The sequence below is a fragment of the Antedon mediterranea genome, chromosome 3, assembly GCF_964355755.1.
Source record: "Antedon mediterranea chromosome 3, ecAntMedi1.1, whole genome shotgun sequence".
In the NCBI taxonomy this organism is placed as follows: Eukaryota; Metazoa; Echinodermata; class Crinoidea; order Comatulida; family Antedonidae; genus Antedon; species Antedon mediterranea.
Genome location: NC_092672.1, coordinates 25,091,943 through 25,116,336, shown reverse-complemented (window position 1 = coordinate 25,116,336; position 24,394 = coordinate 25,091,943). Strand labels below are relative to the sequence as shown.

At 32.3% G+C, this 24,394-nt stretch overlaps 2 protein-coding genes across 2 annotated transcripts in view; one reads left to right on the top strand and one right to left on the bottom strand.

Annotated features, from left to right (window-relative positions):
* LOC140044201 (unconventional myosin-XIX-like) overlaps positions 1-2,761 on the top strand; it is a 16,772-nt gene extending 14,011 nt beyond the window's left edge. The window contains exons 19-21 of the mRNA XM_072088679.1: positions 311-437; positions 537-679; positions 1,035-2,761. Of these exons, the coding sequence (XP_071944780.1) occupies positions 311-437; positions 537-679; positions 1,035-1,127 (363 nt within the window). The 3' untranslated portion in view covers positions 1,128-2,761. The remainder of the gene's footprint in view (positions 1-310; positions 438-536; positions 680-1,034) is intronic.
* Positions 2,762-3,384: 623 nt separating this feature from the next.
* Positions 3,385-22,736, bottom strand: LOC140045072 (uncharacterized). The gene is made up of 17 exons (XM_072089803.1): positions 22,680-22,736; positions 21,669-21,831; positions 21,182-21,282; positions 20,758-20,826; positions 20,516-20,646; positions 15,099-15,188; positions 14,796-14,987; positions 11,876-12,118; positions 11,490-11,684; positions 11,170-11,331; positions 10,672-10,959; positions 10,375-10,455; positions 9,661-9,871; positions 7,765-7,809; positions 7,565-7,615; positions 6,279-6,803; positions 3,385-5,631 (listed from the first exon to the last, which is right to left on the bottom strand). The coding sequence occupies exons 1-17, from the start codon at positions 22,726-22,728 to the stop codon at positions 5,624-5,626; spliced, it is 2,604 nt and encodes an 867-aa protein (XP_071945904.1). The 5' UTR covers positions 22,729-22,736; the 3' UTR covers positions 3,385-5,623.
* Between the last annotated feature and the right edge of the window lie 1,658 nt (positions 22,737-24,394).

The following is a 24,394-nucleotide window of genomic DNA, read 5'->3' as shown; positions in this document are numbered from 1 at the left end:
ATATGAAATTCACCAAAATTGACTAAATAATTATGTAAAATTGAGGCATTTTTGTTTTTAAAAAAAGTATATAAATATAAAAAAGAAAAGAACAATTAATTTGACACAATTTAAAAATACCGTTTTATTAAAAATTATTACCCATTAATGTGTGTAAGTCAATGAAAATCAGTAAAATTCCTATCTTATAACATTATGAAAAAGTTGTAGCACGAAATTATAATACTTTGTTTTTAGCTTGTCAGTGTAAAAAAGTAAGTAAGAATCTGCATCATTGTATATTTATTATATTCCGTTATTTTTCATTTAGTTGGATAAACTTGAAGTTGCAAGATTGAAGGAATTCAATTTAAGTGCTGGTGTAATACAGATATGGTGGAGGAAGATCCTGGCAACCAAAAGTAAACAAGAGGCAGCTGTGGTCATCATTCAAGCAGGTATTGATTGTAATAGTGTTATGCCAAATATCTTGCAGGCATCATGCTGTTACCAAACAAAGCCACTAATTGTCACTAATTAGAATTGATATGTTGTAGGTTTGAGAGGCTGGAAGGTGAGAGAAGATGTAAAGAGACGACATGAGGCAGCACATGTCATACAGTATGCTATGATTGGATATTCAATTCGTTTACACCAACGCAAGTTAGATGAACAATTAAATGAATTGAATTCAGATGAGGTAGGCCTTTTACTTAAAACTCACAATTTTCAATCTTCGCTGCACCAACAAACTTTACAATGTGAAGTATGTTCCTTCATCACTAACACATCCTCATATACATGTACTTATTTTAATGATGTTAAATTAACACATCATCATATGTACTGTGTTATAAAACTAATAATGTTGAATAGAGTATATTTCATTTACTGAGAGATTGCCTGTGCTTGGTTCCGCCTCATTAAATGGTCAATCAGTTAATTTTCATGAAATATTCTCCGTATTCACATCATAAACATTCAGTTTATGATTTTTAATCTAATTTTTTTTTTCTTGATACAATTTAATACAATTTAACATTTATTTTTACCAGTTTGCTGATTCTGATGTGCAAGAATGCAATGATGAACAATCACAACAAAACAATAGCATATTATCATCAAATAATCAGAGATATCTTTTATAACCATAAGCTAAAGTTGTCTTCCCAGATCGTTTCGTATTAAGTGGTGATAACATTTTTTTTAAATTTTGTTTAATGTCATATCCTAATCCTGATTTTTTAATCAAATTAATATCGCAATATATATTTTGTTCATTATTTAAGGTGTCAACATAATCATCGAAATGTAATTTTGGCCACGTTAATTACATATGCCATTTTAATGTCACATTACTGTATATTTCGGTGTATAAGTCGCACCTGTGTATAAGACGCACCCCCTAACTGGGAGTAAAATATCGGTATTTTTTATATCGTCGATGTATAAGACGCACCTTATTTTTCATCAAAACCATGTTTTTTTAAATTGTAATCAATATTATTGTAATAATATATTTTGTTATATCTACAACGGCGTCCTTTATTTAGGTTTTTTCATACCTAGGCTCGGCCGCGCCCAGCCTCAACAAGTTCTTTCTAACTTGTTATTCATGAGTTTCGCCGCAACATCGAGTGCATGACCGTGTGTGTAACACGTACGTGTGTGGGCTAGCCTCGCTCGATCATTTCGAGAGGGCGCACGTTTTCACGGACAATCGTATTCGATTAGTATCTATGTATCCGAGAAGTGTATACGCTAGGTCCATGCTATAATCAACTGGAAAATATACTAATCGAATACCGTACACCATGTGGCCGCCAAGAAGGGCTTGCGCTAGGCTAAGGGGACGGCGGTCGTGCGTATAACTATAAATACACCATGTGGCCGCCAAGAAAGGGCTTGCACTGGGGGTACGGCGATCGTGCGTATAACTACTGTATAAATAAATACTATTCCAATCGTACGTAAACGTTTACAAATGAAATTTTATCGGAGTGCCATAATGAACAAATCTTTTCATCATATTTAGTATAACATCATGCTAAAATGCCTTGAAAACTAGGCAGAAGCAGGTTGCCGTTACGTTAGTTAGTTACTGTAGCTAGGCCTAACCTAGCAAACGAGGTGACGATAGCCTATCTATAGGTGATGACATAGGTGATGTACAATCTGTGTGGTGAGGCATTTATGTTCAGTGTATAAGACGCACCCTTAATTTAGAGGTCAAATTTGTGTGTCAAAAGTGCGACTTATACACCGAAATATACGGTAATAGTTATCCACTTTGACAAAAATTGAATTTACCTGAAAAACTGGAATGATTTGATAATAATGACGATAGTGACAATGATAATGAACACGAACGGCAATGATGATGAATGATGACGTGATATTTAAACGGCAACCAAAGAGACCCGGATGTAATACAACGACACAGATTTAAAATGAATTAAGCTCAAAATATACAAATTATTATCACGGTATTTAAAAATATTTCATGGAAATATCATCCCGCTTTTATTCATTTATAATATTTTATCATACAAATATAAACAATTTAGTACTGTAAATTAGATACTTTAAATTCAAAATAGTGATATAAAAATATTGAAAATGTGTTATATAATTTTCCTTTCGTAATAAAACTAAATCACAAAATACATCCGCTTTGGAGTACAAAATAACCGACAGAGACAGTTAACACTACATTTTATAAATTGATTCCTATTATAATATGGTATCATAACATATTAGCTGCTGTACAATCGTATAATAAATGGCTTTCATTTTCAATCTAGTTTGCATGTTTTACTTTCTTTTGATTTAATAAGTTTTTGTTTCAGTTTATTTGTTCCATCTCTCTTTTTAGAATATATATATATATATATTTCTTTTATTCCTGTCCACCCAGGGAGCACTTGCCAGCTTTATACTCTGACATTATCCAAATTCCTTCACTTGCACTGATGAAGGGCTAGTGTTGCCCGAAAGCTCTGCTAACTTTTCTGGCTGTTTACTTTATCGTTTTGATTTAGCTTTTCGCTTTTTATTTTTGTATCTCCATTGAGATCCAGCCACTGATACCCACAGCATTGTCATTTTTTTCAGTAATTTGCCTTTGGATTTATATATATATATATTAAACACATTAGGCAATGAACATTAATTCGAAACGATAAAGATGAGGAAATCGGTGAGAATGAGAAAAAGTCGCCCCAACCGAGACTCGAACCGCCTGCTTGATATGCAGATGTCCTAACCATTAGACCACTGAGGCTTTCATGGTATTGTTCGAACTCGATTGGATAACGACTCTTTAACATTCTCGGCGTGGTACGGCGGAACAGCACTAGTCCTCAGTTGTATATATATATATATATATATATATATAAGGGTTGTGAACACATAGACACATTTCAGCTGAGACTGGGCATAATTGTGTGATTCACTATCACAATAGAATCCCGACATATGTTTAAAGTTTGGCAATCTTAAAAACAAATAAGAAAAGACGGTAACAATTAAAAACATGATATTTACTACATAAAACAAGAAATGTGGATAGATTATATAACAAGTATGTTGTATAAAAGCATCAATACCATTCCATTAGATTGGACGGCTAGAAATGGGATTTCTAGCCATATATCGGTTACGAAATTGAATTGAAAAGTAAATATCGGAATAACTGGTATCATAGTTATGAAAAGGAGTTAGCATTAAGAATATAATTTGAAAAATTGATGATTATTAAATTTATACATAAAAATACATGTTGTTAATTTATGAATATCATACACAGTTAAAGACTAACATATAAAGGTTTCTTTATTCAGAAAAACAAAGTAAAACAAACATTTAAAAACTAAACTTAATTATATGGCAGTAAAAAAATTAAATTATAAAAAAAGTTGGCATTAAAACTGACTGTCATTGCAGAATATTCTTATTGTAACTAAGATTTATTCTTAATGGTTGTGAATGCTCAGTGAAATGTGAATTTTACATCCACATGATGACCTTCAAGAATCCAGTGTTCACCAATGATTAATTATATTTAAAAAAACAAAGTATTTCATCTTAAGAAGTAATGGTTTTTATAAACTTATGTTTAACTGAATAATGAATACAAACAAGAATATACAAAATGATCGACACTTTATAATATATACATTATTCTGTTTCCAAGTGAATGTTAATAAGTTTGAAATTGGAATGCACATGATTTATATTATACGAAAGGACAACAAGGATATACAAAACGAATGATATTTACAAACATACCACAGTTTGATTGGTTTCAACTATCAATCTAAAAATAATGTTTTTTTTGCCTTCAACTTCCAATCTATCCATGTGGCTGTGTACTGCCGCCATAATTATTAATAAATACGATTTATCCAAGTCAAGTTATCAGCAGCAACATACCAATATTTTAAAGATTTCATATGGACGTAATCTGAAAAGATGAATACAATTGTAACTTATGGTATTGCAGGTCTTTTACTTTTAAATTGTGCACACAATGTGTATTTGTTTGCATGTACGTCTCGCATGGTAATGAAACCTGTTTTGGTTACTGTGTCCTACTCGTTTTGGTTACGATAACCCACTCGTTTTGGTTACGATACCATACTCGTTTGGTTGTCTCGCATGGTATTGATACTCGTTTTTGGTTCAGTACCCCACTCGTTTGGTTGTCTCGCATGGTAATGATACTCGTTTTTGGTTCAGTACCCTACTCGTTTGTTTGTCTCGTATGGTAATGATACTCGTTTTGGTTACGGTACCCTACCCTACTCGTTTGGTTTTCTCGTATGGTAATGATACTCGTTTTTGTTACGGTACCCTACTCCTTTGTTTGTCTCGTATATTAATGATACTCGTTTTGGTTACGGTACCCTACTTGTTTGGTTGTCTTGCATGGTAATGATACTCGTTTTGGTTACGGTACCCTACTCGTTTGGTTGTCTTGCATGGTAACGATACTCGTTTTGGTTACGATACCCTACTTGTTTAGTTGTCTCGCATGGTAATGATACTCGTTTTAGTTACGGTACCCTACTCGTTTGGTTGTCTCGCATGGTAATGATACTCGTTTTGGTTACGGTACCCTACTCGTTTGGTTGTCTCGCATGGTAATGATACTCGTTTTGGTTACGGTACCCTACTCGTTTGGTTGTCTCGCATGGTAATGATACTCGTTTTGGTTACGATACCCTACTTGTTTAGTTGTCTCGCATGGTAATGATACTCGTTTTAGTTACGGTACCCTAATTGTTTGGTTGTCTTGCATGGTAATGATACTCGTTTTAGTTACGGTACCCTACTCGTTTGGTTTTCTCGTATGGTAATGATAATAGTTTTGGTTACGGTACCCTACTTGTTTGGTTGTCTCGCATAGTAATGATATTCGTTTTGGTTACGGTACCCTACTCGTTTGGTTTTCTCGCATGGTAATGATACTCGTTTTGGTTATAGTACCCTACTTGTTTGGTTGTCTTGCATGGTAATGATACTCGTTTTGGTTACGGTACCCTACTCGTTCGGTTGCCTTGCATGGCAATAGTATTGTCTTGATATTTTCACATGTTTGTGGTACTCTTTCAATTGTCTGCTTGGATAGAAGTGGAATTGCTCATTCATCTGAAAAAAAAATTAGAAAAACTTTTATTGTATAGTATCATAGTTGAAACAGGCCATTTAAGTCATCATAGGTAACATTCAATTCAAATTTGTTTTCATTTTTTTTTTTACAAAACTATAACAAAAACATAGGAACACATTTTAAAAATACATATTTTCTAATAGATTTTTGCATGCATACGCAAGGCAGGCCCATTCAAAAAGGTATTCTTATTTCTAAGGGCATGTTTCCATGCACATAGGCCTATAGGCCTATTTGTGATAGGCAAGTTTTTTCTTTAGTGTAAAAGACTTTTAATGTCAGCAAAAGTGTTCAAATGTAAATGTGTAAACTTTCTGTTCTTAAAAATTAGTAATTACTCTTTAACAAACATAGATAAAGTTGTGTCAAACAAGATATTGTGTACAGTGCAAATGGTCTTAACATGTATGTCTTACAGTATAATTATGAGATTGATTTTTACTCTTTTAACAATTCTGGTATAATGATGCAGGTTATGCTATCAATATTTAAATATGATGAGATTTATAGTTGAATATACTTTACATGGCTTATATTATTTATAATCACACTGTGTATGTAAGAAATCACATAAATTAACTTCAATTGTTATAAATGATGTTTATACATGATACAACATACATACCATTGAATAGTATTCTCTCAGCGATTGGTCCAAGAAGCTCAGCCAATCTCTTTCTTTCTGATTCTTCTAGTAATTTTCTATTGCTTTCTAGGTGAAACACTAATTCCCAAATTGTTGGTAAACTTAATAAGTTCAATCCATAGTAAGCAATTACATCATTTAACTTATGTGGGTCAAATTGCTGCAATGCCATGCACAATCGTTTCCTATATGGTGAAACTGACTTTGTTCCTTCATCAGTGTTTGGAACCTTGTTGGTTACAACATATTGATTTATGAGATCTTCAGCATCTTTCAACTGTGAAATCTCAGCCACCTCTAGCAACAGACGGACATTAGTAGGTGTGATATAACGACGTTCATGTAGTTGGTTTAATAGGTAATTTGCTGTGCAACTTGACTTGCCAAGGTGCTGTAAGTCTACGTGTTCAAATAGACAGCATTTCAACAAAAGCAGTCGCTCACCAATATAGAGTAAACCAAGATCATACTTCAACTTGTTGAATTGTTCTTGTGATGTATTTACTACAAAAACAAGTGTTTGAGAATTATTATACTATGATTGATACTAGTCACTCTTAAACAAATCTTAAAATGTTTCACCGCAAAATAAGCATATTTATATTTTAGTAATATAAAATACTTTTCTTGCAATGTATTTTCTGCAAAACAAATGATGGATAATTATTGCATTTTTATCCCCATAAAAGTTTATATATATATGTGTGAATCAATCTCTTAACAAATTGCTGTTTTGTTTTCAAGGATGTTTTAGTTATTATTTTGACCACCTTTCCTACGTAGAAAAGTTTTGTCTACTATTTGAAAATTGTTATTATAGTATTCAAATTAATAATATCAAAAAAAATAATGTTGATAATTTGATGTTTCTGAAAGTTAGAAGAAATATGAGCACGATTCCATTCTGATTTGTTCGGCTTTGATTATTTTGAGGAATTAGCTAACCTGTGGTGGATTTTGCTGTAATACATTTAACTTCATACAATTTAAACTATCTTGTCATTCATATACAGCAATTTTAACTTTCTTCCAAAAAATGTATTTTAATTATGTTTTAAATATGTTTGAATGTCTTATTTTGGCTTCTCCGCTGTTATTTTAGGTAATCCTGCCTCATTGATTTACATTTGTTCTGTTTTCATGTTTGTATTTGTTCAAATGAAATAAATGATATGATATCTTTAATGTTTCTTTCTTAGCAGTAGTTTTATTATAGCTGGTACTACATAAATGGTTGTAACACTGCCCTATCTAATGTTACTCACCTTTACCTGTCCCTAATGAGCTTGCAGCCAAAGGAGCAGCAATAGGTGCATCTATGCAAAATAAACATATACATTAGTCATAATCAAGAATACTGTACCAGTATTAAATCAATGACACCAAGATGTTATGCTATTATGTATATTCATGTATTTTCAGACAAACTGTCCATATGATACATGATCTAATAATAACCACTAACCTGTCTCTAATGAGCTTGTAGACAGAGGAGTAGCAGTTGTTGTATCTATGCAAAATAAACATATTAGTCATAATAACAAAAACAGTATCACTTACAATTCATTCAATACAGATTTTAAAGTTAGTTTTTATTAAATAAACCATTCTTTTAACACTAGGATACACTGTTTTATTATGCCATTCACATTGGTCCTTATTCATGTATTTTGTGTCATGAGATTTGTCTCACTAAATAGAGTAGAACATTTGCGATTTAATAATTTGTTAAAACTGTCACTGTCATAGTCGATTGAAATAGTAAAGTACATGTAACGATACATCATTACTACGTTTATATTTTTTCTAATTATAATAAATAATTAATTAATACAAAGGTTTTGTATATTTTGTGTTTATATATCTAACAGTACCCACACTCGCTGTAAGAAATTTGCGATACAAATGGCACCGAAAAATGGTTAATACGTATTTACAGTATTGTACGTATTGCAATGCTATATTTAAAGATTTAAGTTTATCTTCGAAGGGCCCATAAATGTACCTACTTGTGTTAAACCAAATACTTATACTGGGAGACTGAGAGATTGAAATCTTTCATTCATCGCAAATCAATACATTTGTATAAACGTATATTAAATCTATAAAATAGTATTTTTTTAAGAAAATCGACCTGTCTTCAACATTATGATGCTATACTCGAAGTGTTCAATCGGTTTTCAGCCTATTAAAAACAATTATCATAGAAGGAGATAGGTAAATTTCAAGCATCCTCATATTATTGTGTGCAGGTATTTTTCAAGATGGAATTCCATTAGACAGATTGGAAAACTCCCTATTTGGGGCAAATCGTTGAACCTAAATTTGTTTTAATTGTCAGTAACTAATTATCTAACTCAATTTAAATTAGTAAACAGGGTTAAATCAGGTGGTTAAAATCAGTACCGAAAGTACGAACCAACTTTATATACCATCGAGTAAACATTCTAGAAGTAAGGCGCGATTTACCAAATTTTTCCCTTGCGTAAATTTATATATAGATACTAACATTTTTCCAAATTTACTTAGCAATGAAGACCATATCAATTTTTTTTAAATAGTTTGATTTTTAAGCCAGCTTGTGGGAAAATTAGCTTGTGTATTAGTGTTAGTTAATACTTATATGCTTTTGTTAATCTCAGATAACATAATAATTAAGGCCTAAAATAATAGCTCACACAGTTTTGTTTAAAAACAAATATTTCCATTTCTAGTATAATCGTTTAAAAAAAAACCTAGCCACCACATCTTTTATGATTTTTGTTTAAATTCTATTTAGAATTTGCTGAACTTGAGACATGGTGATTTTTAGAAATACATTATTTATAATGCTCGTTTATATCTCATCCTAACAATTGTAAATCTGACAGAATCTACAATGAAAATGTATTGTATAACAAAACAACAAAATATTATATTCTTTCCTTGATGATTTTCTTTATCTTATGTGGATACTGATAGTTTCATGTTATCATTTTTTTATCTTATGTGGATACTGATAGTTTCATGTTATCATTTTTCTACCATTAGCAAGGACTAGTAAATACATAAAAAACATTTTTATTATCTGGTATTATCATCAACAAACCTGCGACTGATGAGATTGTTTCCCCATATTCTGCAGGGGAAATTCATAGAATGTCAATCAATTAGTCAACTGATTTTCATTATATTGTAAAAAAAAGTATTTAACCATGTATTACTTTAACAATAAAACCTATCTATAATTAAAACGGCCTTCGTAGATGTCTCTGGACTAAAGGACATATATCTTTGTACATTGTATTGTTAAAATGTGGTATCAAATAAAAAATACTCCAATTGAAGAAAATTGTGATGATAATCAAAAATTTCAACTAACCTTCCAGAAATAGCCACTTTAAATGATTGGTCATCATGCGTTCATTGCCACATTTAACACTATTAGTATCTAGTTTCAAGCACTTTTTGAGATCATGTAAATGAGGCTTCTCTGCTGGATTACAAGCAGTACACAACACACATAGATTGTAGCCAACTCCTTCTCTAGTGACAAGTACAGTTTCTAGTTGATGCATTAGATAACTTAACACCTACAAACCAAGTAAAATGTAGAACATAAGTTTTAAATATAATAGGTTGAAAGTTTGAACCAACCCATATAGGCAAAAGTGCTTGACGCAATTAAGCAGAGCAGAATAGATTATGCAAAGTGACTCAATGGCTCTGAGTGTTACATGATAACAAAGATTACATAGAAGGTGGAAGCTGTTTATATATAGTATTTAGCCAGTTTGCCAAATTCCAATTCGGGGCATCAAGTTTTCCTGGGATACATAGGACTATAGGTGGTCCAGCGTGGAATGAATTTACATAGTTTTTGGGTGAATAAAAAAGACATTATATACATATCGTAGAATAAAATATTATAAGTATGTCTTTTGTAATTTTTATTAGAGTCAGCAATTTGAGTTTCGTACATGGCAACTTAAACGTTTATATGATCATTTCCATTGTTTATTGGCAATCATTACATTCAAGTGCTGGTGTTGAATATGTTATTAATAACACATAGGCATATCATGCTAATCTTTACCTCTATGCAGAAACTTGGCTGCGGTTCTTTCATTTGGCCTCTAGCATTACCATCAACTTCAGTCAGATGAGTTATTTCAAGCTGATGAGGAAATTGTCTTTGTTAATTTAAAATGAGCTAAATAATAAATGCAAAACATTATCATTGTACTCATCATAATAGGTAGCATTCAATGTATTCATAACAATGAAAATGCAATAGTGTAATAATAAGATTGACTGAAATCATTTAAAACATTGTTTGCTATCTACAATTTTGTCTTTAAATATATTTAATTGAAACGAGTAATTTCCAAACCTTTAATGCATGCTTGTTTTCAATTTTCACTGTGCCTAGATTGACTCCATGATCCTTAAAGTCAAATTCACTGCGGTTTTGAGACACAAGTTGGTCGCCATCTTTATTTTTTTCCTCCATCAAGTCCAGAAATGCAACAACCAATGTATTGTAGACAGCATTAGGAAGAAAGTCTATAGGTGTAAGATAGATTGAAACCATATTTTTTTTGTCCGTTTCAACTTCAAGACTCTCTTCCTCGGTTTTCATTCGAGATGGAACCAGGAATACCCGATCACCTTCGGTTACCTGCAGATGTAAGCAAAGAGTTGTAAATTAAAATATTACAAGTATAACATTTAAGCTAATTTAAGTGACAGCCAATCTAAAATAAGATGGTTAAAACAATTTTAAATGTAAATATGTATTTGTTTGTATGATGTAGTAGGTTTAAGCGGATATTAGCCCTTGATGGCGTTAGCAGCAATAAAGAAATTGAATTGAATTGAATTAACTTACCTTCAATTTCTCAAAGAGCAAACCAAATGTCTTCATCACTTCAGTAAAGATTTCAAAGCGATGTGGATCTTCCTCCAACTGCTGTTTCCATAAATACCGTAGCAGTCTTTCCTCCAGCATTCCTTCCTCATCAAGCCTTTTCCACAGCACACTGATTTGCTTCTATATTTAAAAAAAAAAACAGTTTATTCTTACTTTACACTGTACAGTCACATGATCAATACAATTATACTGTTTCACTAAGAACAGATTATTAACATCACCTATACATCCACATTTTTGACAATCTAATATCATAACAAAATACATTATCTACCTACCACTTTAATAGACGGTTTAACTACCGTGATCACTTTTGTCACCATTTGAATCATCATTTGAAGATCTGTTATCACAGTGTTCTTCAGTTTTTTGTTAGTACTTGAATGCAAAATGATCCCAATGTCATTCATATACTCTATGGCAGTGGCGAGCCCCTCTTTGGATATTTCACATTCAGTGCCAATCCTGGAAACCTAATACAGAATTTAATTTAAATAAATAACTTAACTTAGTACATTACTTGTAGAGCCTGGTGAAAATCTAATGGAAAATTCAAAGATAGGCCAGGACTATAAATATTAGTAGTGTCTGTAGGAATAAAAACAAAGTAACAATAAATAATAATATTATATAATTACATTGGAATCCACAATCAAAACTTTACCTCATCAAACGTAATACACAATTTTGTTTCACCAATTCTTTGCAAACTTTCCTGTAAATTAACCCACTTTACTGGAACTTCTCTCACCATTTCCTTCATGTATCTACCAACGTTTCGCTTAAGTTTTGTAATACCTTCAGGTGATTTCATGGTGTTATCAACCATGTACATTTCACGATCTACATGGTGAGCATATGGCATTCCTTCCATTTTATCAAACATTTTCTTGTACATCTTCATAACCTTCAATTAATAAATACATTTATATTGCTGCTATTGCTGATAACTTATCACAATAATTACTGTTACTGATCATGCTGATTAGTCTAGGTTCTAGACGGAGTTTTGTCTTAATATTAGTAAAAAGATAAATATTTTGGCACATATGGCGTTTCATACGTATACTACTTGATTTTGGATACTCCGTGTCTGGGGAAACACGCACAAGTCACGTGGTTTGACACCAAGAATTATTGGTGCATACGATTATCCAGTTGACTAGTTTCAGCTGCATGCGATTGGCTACTCACTCGCACACCATTTTAATATTCATATTTCAGAATTTCAAAGACTCAACAACTAAGATGATGCGCATGCGCTATGTTACGTTTAGACAATGTGTACTTGTTGGGTACATTTATGAGTTTCTGAAGGCTAGAAATTATTTTATATGCCTAGTAGTCTGGTAAACATTTGGTGGGATTTTTTCCCAAGAACATGAAAACTCGTCTTGATATGATAGGCTAGCTTCTCTGCAAATCAAACATTGAATGGATCATTTATTACGCGGAGATAATTTTGATTTAATTCCCACCCAGACCCTGTCCTGTTCTGTGTGGTGGTGTAGCCCTGTTGTGTGCCGGTGGTGGTATGTAGGGCTACTTTATTGGCGTTTTATTTGGCAGGTCATGCGTGCAAGTTGAGTGGGACCTACGAAAGAGGCCTAGGCCAAGGACTAAACAATTAATAAACAAAACAACTTGGCATTACGATTTTATTATTTCAACAGTCTCGATCGTACATTCAGCACTGTACGTACGTCTCGATCTTTTTCATTTTGAAACAAAATGATCATTGGTTGATTCGAAATCCATATTTACATACTGCCCGCGCCATATAGCCAAATACGGTATGATAACCTACGTCATTCTTATCGGATGTTTGCGGTCTGCAAATCGATTTCTATACGTGTTTCACAAGTCTGTATTTTCAGACAAAAATCGGGGTCGAAATAAAAACAAATAAATAAAAAAAAAAGATATACAGACTTGGGCCAAGTCTACATGCTGATATACTGTGTTATCTATATAGATATATATTTCAATAAATATTTTTATTTGTATTCAATGTGTGTGGTTAATTAAAAAAAACAAACAAGTTTAAAAAGGATATTTAATATAGGCATTATAAATACAATTTAGATCAAATGGGCAGTCATTTTGGATTTTTGTCGCCATCTAGGATTTTGTTTGCGCCTCCAGGCATATTTTCAAGCCAAGTGTTGACAATGATATATCCACGGAGAATACTACGAAAGCCCATTAATGCCATTTTAAGTATATGTTTTTCGAACGTAATCCGTTCTAACGAATTAGTAATTCGTTTTAACGGATTAATAATCTGTTCAAACGAATTACTAATTCGTTTAAACAGATTAGTAATCCGTTTAAACAAATTACTAATCCGTTTGGACGGATTCCTAATTCGTTTGAACAGATTATTAATCTGTTTAAACAAATTAGTAATTCGTTTGAACGGATTAGTAATCTGTTCAAACGAATTAGTAATCTGTTCAAACCAATTGCAACATATACAACAAGTGCCATTTAAAGAATATGTTGTAATTCGTTTGAACGGATTACTAATCTGTTCAAACGAATTACTAATTTGTTTAAACAGATTAATAATCTGTTAAAACAAATTAGTAATTCGTTTGAAGGAATTAGTAATCCGTTTAAACAAATTAGTAATTTGTTTGAACGGATTAGTAATCCGTTTGAACAAATTAGTAATCCGTTTAAACAAATTAGTAATTTGTTTGAACGGATTAGTAATCCGTTCAAACGAATTACAACATATACTTTAAATGGCACTTGTTGTATATGTTGCAATTCATTTGAACGGATTACTAATTCGTTTGAACAGATTATTAATCCGTTCAAACGAATTACTAATTCGTTAGAACGGATTACGTTCGAAAAACCTATACTTAAAATGGCATTAATGGGCTTTCGTAGAATACTGACATGATCAGTGAGATCAATCTGCATGATCTCAGTGATCATCATGATCAGTGGTTTACAAGACAATATGTCACCACCTAATGTACACAATCTTCCATGACTGTTACAGGCTGTTTTTTTTTTTATTCATATTGTAATTCAAAATGACAAAATCTCAAACAATGTTTCTACTTTACCTTCTTTAATGAATTCTTTTGTAATGCATGTAATGTTTAATGTTCCATTTTCATGTTATATTAGTTGATTGTATAAACATGTATATTAGACCTCAAACTGCTTTTTTGTTCTAATTGTACTGATGGGTTGTTAAATACAGTCAACCTTCTTGTAGGCAAAATATTAATTCTAAAGAGCCTATTAATTTACCTTACATGCACAACGCAATTAATAGTTGTATAGGAACCAGTATATACAAACCAATTGCGACTGGTCGCCGTTACCCATACCACACGTGTGACACGTTTAAAACTTTTCAGTTTCATTCAGTTACAGTAAAAATAGAACATAAGCAACTGAAAGTAATTATAAGCTTATGTCTACATTGTTGTGCGCCTGTCAGTTGCAGTCAGTTGAGGTTTATAGTTGCATTCAGTTGTGTTCAGTTGCTAGGAGCGCTTATATTGACATAGTTAAGAAAAAGACAAGATATAAATATCTAATATTTATATACTATTTACCTCCTCCTCTTTTTCTGATGCTGTCCCTGACAAGTTGTCCACATGAGTTGCAACCAAACAGATGGGAGGTGACTCTATGTTCTTGCCATCAATTGAAATAGTGTTTCCTGAACCATGTTGTGACACAGTATGTTCATAAATGGACCTTATCCAGAACAAATTCATGTCCAAATTAGTCATTCCTAGCTGACCCTAAAATGACAATGACAATATATTTTTAAACTAAAATTGAAATTAAATTACATTATTAAATCATAGCATTTATAGTTTACAAGATTGTCTAAAGTACTAAGTTCAACTTACTATTTTTAAATCCCGTGGTTTAGCTGGCTCATCCAAGTTGTCCATGACATTGAAAGCAACACAGTATGATACTGTATTTGTCAGGAAAAACTGGAAATTAACAAGGATTATGCTTTTATGGTTAATTATAATAATAATATTACAATATTTTATATAGATAAAATGTAATGACTCAAGTAAAAACTTCAACATTCTATTTGCACACTACATACTGTACTGTTTCATCAAGGTGATGAAATAGCTCTTCTTTTCATCACTTTTATGAAACAGTCTAGTGTGCAAATAAATAGTTGAAATTTTAAATTGAGTCATTTATTTATCTATTTTGCTCTGCTTTTGTTCTGAACACTTTTGTTCATGACTTGCACCAAGTCAAGCAGATTAATGCAGACTGTAAAATAAACTTTCACCATTTTTACACTGTGATACCAGACACCTACCAGGACTGTGGTTCTTATGTTGCGGGAACTAACTTGACATGTGTATTACTATGTATGTTTTTTACACTGTGATACCAGACCCCTACCAGGACTGTGGTTCCTATGTTGCGGGAACTAACTTGACATGTGTATTACTATGTATGTTTTTTACACTGTGATACCAGACCCCTACCAGGACTGTGGTTCTTATGTTGCGGGAACTAACTTGACATGTGTATTGCTATGTATGTTTTATACACTGTAATACCAGACCCCTACCAGGACTGTGGTTCCTATGTTGCGGGAACTAACTTGACATGATGTGTATTGCTACAGGCCCGTAGCCAGGGGGGGTTTTTATGGTTCGGGCGAACCCCCCTTTACAGCGACCCCCCTCCCCCTTAACCGACTGCGAACCCCTATCCCCGACATCCACAATACCTCACCACACCCTCATCTCTGAAAATCTTCCAAATACGTGCCCCACAATACAAAAGGTTGTTTGTAAATTGAAAAATTTGTAAACTCGTTCGTGAATAAATCATACCTTATTGTTAAACAAATGAATTGGTTGCCGATTTTCACCTGAAAAATAATACGAATTTTTGGTCCCAGGATGTAACATGATATTGACGCGAGCTTGGCCACGAACGAATCGTACAAAGAACACCGCTAGACAACCGCGTACCTATTGTTTCGATCACTGGCAGTCAGCATGCATAAAGTATATAGCCTTCCGACGTACATCAAAAAATGGAACGCTGCGGTTACCTACAATATTTATGTGTGGCTATGAAGTATAGTGTATCATCATCATAGAAGATTATAGTGGATTTAATATATTACACTATAATATCTATGGTATCATGTACTGTAGTTTACATTAGGCCTATGGCATTCGATTATTTTTGTCTAGACCACCAGCCGATACGTAGGCCTACTCAACTGTATCAATACCACCTATTTACATTGATATATTTAGTTTCCTCAACAAATTGCTGTAAATAAATATAGATAGAGCTATCAGGGGCGGTCGCAGGACTATTTTAAGAAGAGGGTTGCCCAAAGACTCCAGGGCTGTAGACACTGAGTATTTGAGCAAGCAAATTGTTAAATGACACCCCTAGATGGCCGCAAATAGTACTCTCGCACGTAAATTTATGATAATTTTTTTTTCGTTCAATGCAAACGTCGCGGGGAAGTCTCCGATTAAGGTACTTTTGGTACGGTAATACATTCTAATAACTGTACTCAATTAATGTAAATTAATTATCAATTAATAATTTTAAAAAGTTGTACAAAAAATATGAAGCAGTTGCTATAAATATATTGAGCAAAAGGTTAAATTGTATAATTTGGAATTTTAATTCAATTAAAAATGCTAAATAAAGTCAGATGTTAAAACCACATTTTCCAAAAATTCATTTTCATTTATCCACTATAAACTTTACAAAAGTGTTGTTTTAAACCACACTCCAAATAAAACAAAGAAAATAATGATAGGAAATTTGCAGAAAGAAGCAAACTTTGCTCTGTTACCGGTATAACACGGTTCAAATTGTGGAACGTCTATAAATTACTACGGAAATTCGGCCTATTTACGACGAACGTACGAAAATGAAGATAAATAGGGTACTACACGCATCGGAAATACAACACTATACGCACAATTATGATTTGGCCTAAAAATTGGCCTTATATTATGGAAAACCCCCGGCAAAACGCAATAATTATGGACAAATCGATTATTAGCCTTGGCAATATGCCTAATATTTAAAAGAAATGAATATAGGCTATATTTCGTTTGTCGATGAATTTTTTAAATCATGTGTGAATGATTGATCCATTAGAGGTAATCTGTGATGGTTCTAGTAACACTGCTATGCGTGTGTAATTTGTGAATAACGTAGTAGTATTCTACATACACGAGCCTAGATAGGGAGGATCTGTACTGTCGTTCATTGCGAGAGGAGGGGGAAGTCCGGTAATGTGTCATGAAAAATGTAACAAGCCAGAGATGAAATAAAATTACTAACATTTAGCTGATTGTCGTTGTTTTATTCGTCGTCAGAAGTTTATCGACCGACATCTATTTCTCATGTGTAGTAGAGCGTTTCTTTGATTGAATAATTTTTGTTGTATTAAAACACAAGTTCATTTTGGATTTTCAGTAAATTACCAATTGTTTATTCAAAGTCAAACTGTAACTAATCCCTCACTATTCAATCAAAATGTTATTATACTACTATATTGTTGAAAAATGGATTGCGTGACTTGAAAATAGATTGATAGTAAAATGTAATAAAGACACGTTCTTGTCTGGTTATTAGGTATGCATGCTCTGATAAAGCAGAGGATTATTTTTGTAGCGTTCCATTTAAAATAGATTTTATTACAAAGAAATATTTTGGTTGTGAAGGTCGTTTTAACAATTAGGCTAATATCAAAACATTCAACAATGATAAAATGCCCTGCAACTCTGTAACTACTTTATGACTAAGCCTATCAAGTTCCGTGTCCGGATGGTATACGATGAAATGGAACTCAATTTCAATTTAGTGGCAGAAACAACATTTAGTATGAAATTAAGGCTGTTGCCCGGGCCACAAGGGAAACACAGTGACAGTGGGACAGTGACCCAAATACTTAGTGTCCGAACCCCCCTTGACAGATCCTGGCTAAGGCCCTGTTCTATTTATGTTTTTTACACTGTGATACCAGACCCTTACCAGGACTGTGGTTCCTATGTTGCGGGAACTAACTTGACATGATGTGTATTGCTATGTATGTTTTTTACACTGTGATACCAGACCCTTACCAGGACTGTGGTTCCTATGTTGTGGGAACTAACTTGACATGATGTGTATTGCTATGTATGTGATACCAGACCCCTAGTTCCTATGTTGTGGGAACTAACTTGACATGATGTGTATTGCTATATATGTTTTTTACACTGTGATACCAGACCCCTACCAGGACTGTGGTTCCTATGTTGTGGGAACTAACTTGACATGTGTATTGCTATGTATGTTTTTTACACTGTGATACCAGACCCCTACCAGGACTGTGGTTCCTATGTTGCGGGAACTAACTTGACATGATGTGTATTGCTATGTATGTTTTGTTGTCATGATTATTTCAAAACCATTGGCTAGGTCTAACCTACTTGTTTAGACGTTCAAAAACAAGCTGCATGCTGTCACCCTGAGACAGTGAGCAAACCCTGTCAATGTCTAAATATAGCGCAATTTCATTGTTGGTATACACATGAGCCTGTCATATTGTTTTATAGTGATACACACCAATATGATTGTAAATTGGAACAGATACCATCAATGCAGGCAAGAACACATGGTAATTTCTTGTAAGAGGGATGCATGTTTTTCCACCATCGTTCAGCTCGCATTGATACATGTGGTAATTCTTACAAGAGGGTGCGTGTACTACGTCAAATGGAATTTACACAACTATTTTTCAGCTTGCAGGAGGTCACTGGTGCATGCGTGTAGGTCAAGTTTAGTCATTTATTAATCAATTCACTTTTCTTTCAGTTAACCAAAAAGAAATTAATGTTTATCATTTTGCAATTTAAATGACTAAAATCCGAGTATCCGTTCAAGTTCTTTAAGTGGTAAAAAATATACAATTTTTGGTTGGAAATTGTGTTTTTTTGCAGTTAAAATATAAAGCTTTTTTGATTACAAGACTTTTACTTGTTTACTTGTAATCCCTCATAATCCTATGAATAGAGGGAAATTGAGGCGAAGCATATTGCTTATAAGCCCCTCGCAGGTCATCTTGTACAAATGGTGTGGACTTTAATGGATGGTTTACCCAAGCCTCATTTAGTCTATTTTTAAACAAATTTAAAGAACTAGCTGAAACAACATAGTCTGAAAGACCATTCCACAAAAGTACAACTCTAAAAGAAAAAGAATTCCTTCTCAAGTTTGACTTGTATTAATTCATTGTTTTATTTGTGAATGTAGTGTATATTTCATTGATATATGTTATCCGATGATGTTTTGAACGCGTGGAAATCAGCTCAATGAGATTTTAGGATAGATTTAAAATCACATTTTCTCTGAATAAATTGATTTTAATCATAAACACACTTATGCATAGCTTGAGACAAACAATTTAAATTTTGTAAGTATAAATTACCATTTAATACAATTTCTTTAAATTACCATCAAAGTCATACTACTTCAATTATTGATATTATTTCAAAAGTGATACCTCTCTGTTTACTTTTTCATTTGGATAGTGATTTGCATTTATTATTGAGTCTTACGACCTTCTTCCTTTTTAGATCAGGAATAGTATTTGTTGTATTTAGATTGTGAATAGTATTTGTAAAGTATTTATTTTAGCATTGTTTATTGTAGATCACCTATTGATCTTTATTCAACATTGCAATATTGCATGAAATAAGAACAAAAGAGAAAGAAAGAAAGGCCTGGTATAATTGGCGGAGGTATGGTATTCTGAGGTTTTTTGATTTGTTTACTGACGATGTTTAAATAATATATTTAACCTTCTCATTCCCACATCTACTCCACTCTGCCCTCCACCCTCTCTTTTTACTGTTGACAATATTGACAGGTACAAATGCCCTGTGGTCCCCTCCCCTGGATCAGCCCCTGGTGATGTTTTATATGAAAACTTGTGATAAAAAAAAATCAGTAATTGAAACATGTAAGATCAATGGAACTAGAAAAACCAACAAAAACATAGCATAGTCTAAAAAAAAAGTTGCACATTGATAAAATAACCCTGTTAAAAATGTTCTTGGCAAAATAGCATAAGAACACATTATGTAAAAAGAAAAATAAAGTCTGTTCTTCTTATTTAATCAACAATTAATCAATACAAAAGGTCCATTAGTATTTAAGAACTTCAAATTTAATTATTTCTGAACCCAATCAAAATAATATTTGTTTTAAATATGACTCTTAGAATACATGTGATATTTATAATACAATAATGAAAACATACCCTGTGCGTTATATAGTAGTCTAGTTGACCAGCGTAGTCCCATACACTAGTTATGTCACTCACTTTTTCTTTTCTTCTTACCATCTTATACATACCATTCTTAAATTTAGCCCAGGTTCCAACATTGCCTTCTACAAAAAATTACAGAAACAAAACCAATATAACAGTGTTACTGATCGATATCATTATACATCTTTTATGCAGATTTAAATGTTATAAAAGCTTTATTAGTCTGTACCTACCTTCTTGTAACCTTTTATCAACCTTTTCTCCTAAAGCATGTGAACGAATTTGCTCTGATAGCTCAATATCTATACAAAGCAAGAAATGGACAATTAGATTAGGAAACCAATGTGTTGTATGAGATGAGAGGAATACAATGATAAGCAATATTTTGAACATTGACAGTAATTTTCCAATTCTTGGTATCTGAGGTGATTTCAATCACCTCATTGAAAATGTAAGACCAAGACGTAATGGTTGCATAGCCAAATGAATTTTGAATTGTTATTTGTTGTATAACCAATGTGTAAATGGCATTATATTATACATTTAAGAATGTTTTTATTTAAATATTAGTATTATTTTATCAAAAATAAATTAATGTTAAATTTATAGCAAAATAATGAATATGTAAAATTTAACATTTTCAGTTGCTTTTCTCACCATTTACATCTTTTATCTTTTTCCATTGACTACAATCCTTCTTTGCTTGAAACACTGTGGTTGTAACGATTCCATCTGTGGATTGTTCTGCAGAATTGAATCTATTATAACATTGTATAGTAAAGTTAAAATTTATTGTACATTTTAGAAACATACATAGTATGTATAAAATGACTAAATCATGAAAGGGTTTGCATTTAAATATTCCAATCATAAAACAACTGATACATTTTTAATGAATAGAACATTAGTAAGTTTAAAAGTAAATTAAAGTGTATAAAATTAATGTTTTTATTATTTTATAAGAATCACAATATTCAACATACTGCAATGTCACCCTTAGTGTATAATAATTCACATTTAATAAAACCTTTCCTTTAGCAGTTCACAAGATAATGTTTGCACACAACTATTGATGGTCAATACAGCTTAAGATACCGTACAGTAATATATACTCGATAAACATTATACCAATTTTACTTTTTACCTTTCTCCAACCATAGCCTTTACACAGCTAGTCTTGCCAGCACCCTCTTTTCCCAGAAACATACATCTTGAATTCACAACAGACATGCTACCAGTTTTAAGTTCTTCTTTATATATTTTAATAGCTTGTTTACCCCTGGCACGTATCTCTGCAGGAACTAATTCTATTATGACAACAAATTAATTGTTATCTCATTCTGCCTCTGTAAGCCTTAAAAATACTTGATATTATCAGTATTTTGTTATTAAACAGTAAAATAAATGTCATCCCATATACAGTACAAGAGTTCTCGTCAACTTTAATAATACCTCCGGTAAACTTGAACCATGGGAAATAAGAATATTAAATTATGTTCGAGTACCAGCAATACAATAATATTAAAGATGTATTGTCCCCCAAAAACATGAAAAATGAAGATTAATTAAATCAGACTTTGAATATGTTATTTTGTAGTTTTCATAAAGATAATCACTTCCGTAGAAAAAAAAATGAAAAAAAATAATGTTTTCACTTATAAATTGACAAAATAAATGGTTAAATTCAACCAAAAACCCATTGGCTGGCAGCCAATTTGAACATTTTTTGCTTTAAATTACAGTTTTTTTTTCCGATCCAATTTTTGGTCAAAGTGGATAACTATTATGGTACATTAAAATGGCATATTCAACAAACATTTTGTTAAGAATTATTTTTTCATGGGGACACATCTTTAATACAAATATTAAACCAACTCTCAATTAATATAATAAAATAGTGGAAACCATGTACTATACATATCAATTATGCTATTGATTGGGCTGGATCCAGAGAATTTAGTTTCATTCATTTCTAATGAACCAGAAAAATAAGGTCTGCCAATATAAAAATATTCACCTTACAGTTTGTTTCTGTAGTACAATTTTGTAAAATTTATAGTAGTAGCATTGATAATAATGTACCACATTAAAGCTTTTGCACTGTGTTTACCTATCTTAGATTAATGCATAATTTATATTTATAAACTTTACTTACTGTCAAAATAGTTCAAAATCACAGTTTTTTCTTTTTTCGTTATGTACATATTTGTTTCTACAATAGATTCAGGCGTCTTTCCTTCCTAAAAACAAAAATATTTACTTAAACAAGCTATTTACAAAGACATATTAATTGATAGACACCCAGATCCAAAACACTACCTCTGTTCTGTAGTAGGCAAGATCTATAAATCCAAACGTAAATAGTAATACTATACTAACAATGAGAAAAACTGCTGGCAGATAAACCAACTTGTATCTATTTATTATGTAGAAGCAAGAATAGCATTCTCTCCTCCTGTGTTTAATTTTTACCACATACTACACTATCCCCATAATGGGAAGTAGGCCTCTTTATCCCATAATATGAGTGAGCTTTTATAAATGTTTGGATTTGATAAATAAACAAAAGTGCACTGTTAATCAATTGTTTTGACAGAAAACCCCTACAATTGTATATTTGGCTATCACCATGAACCTACCTTTTGTGGTGGTTGAAGTTGTCCCTTAAGAGAGAGGTTGTGGTGCCTTGAAAGAGGGGGTCACTTAAGAGGTGTGTTCTTTAAGAGAGGTGGTCGCTTACAAGAGGTTTTCGATTATAAGAAGTAGTCCTTTATGAGAGGAGGTGATCCCTTAAAAGAGGTAGTCAATTATGAAAAGCGCTCTCTTAAGAGAAATGTTTGCTTACAATGTATGGTCGTTTTAGAAAATTGGTCGTTTACAAATATGGATAGACTGATAGCTAAATAAAAAAAGGCATTTGCACAGATTTAAACAGGTTTGTAAAATATATATTTTCTATATTAGCTGGCGATAGTGTGTGGCAATTTTTGTTACTACATCAGTTGTTGACCGTTCTACATTAGCTGGTGTTGACTTTTATTTACTACATATAAGCTGTTAGTGTTTCTACATTAGCTGGAGGTTTTACTACATTCACAGTTGTTAGCTATTATTAGTATTAACAAGCATTCTTGTAAGCACCTTTAAGGTTTTGATTCGGTGTTTTTAGTTCATCCTCTTTAATTGGCTACCAAAAGACCTAGACTTTCTAATGCAGAAACTTCTCAAACATGCCCACTAATCTTGCGTGCACAGGGTCTGCGAAAGAAGCCGACTTTTGTCTGTGTACGTCTCAAAACAGAGTCAAGCTCTGTTAATGACCGTCCCCATGAGTTTATTGTTATGCATTTTGCATCTATTTATGTATAGAAACTTCAATTTTCTGTAGATTACGGTACCTTATTTAGCAATGTTAATAATGCACTATCCTTTTTAATGAGAAATTTTACAATTTCTGAAGCAGGGTTGAGACTTCGAAGCAGGTATTCATATAGTGGAGGATTTCCATGCTGTGGAAAAAAAATCAATCATGATCAAAGTTAAAATTTTTTTTTTGTGAAATAAGAATGTCAAGTGTGACGCTGTATTTATCTTATCCTTAAAAATAATTTGTTTTTACTATCTTAAAATGGTAACGATGTTAATCTCTTTCCAACACAATCACTTTAATGCAAATAAAATATAAAACCCATTTTTTCACATATCCTAAACTAATAGTCTATTTATTACAATTTTTGTGGCAAACCCTGTGTTTTCATACCAAAATGGCAACATTTAAAGCATTTTAGTGATCAAATTTCGTATTACCATGTGAAAAACACAAGTCATGCTTGAGTGATTTTTGTCCAAAAATTCACCCTTTTTTCTGGA

Excerpts from the sequence above, each read along its gene's own strand:
- LOC140045072 (XM_072089803.1), bottom strand. The coding sequence starts at position 22,728 with ATGTACATAACGAAAAAAGAAAAAACTGTGATTTTGAACTATTTTGAC. Across the intron at positions 12,119-14,795 it reads CATCAGAAAAAGAGGAGGAG|GTTATGAAGATGTACAAGAA; the intron begins GTAAATAGTATA and ends TATTAATTGAAG. Across the intron at positions 9,872-10,374 it reads AGCCAAGTTTCTGCATAGAG|GTGTTAAGTTATCTAATGCA; the intron begins GTAAAGATTAGC and ends CTTGGTTTGTAG.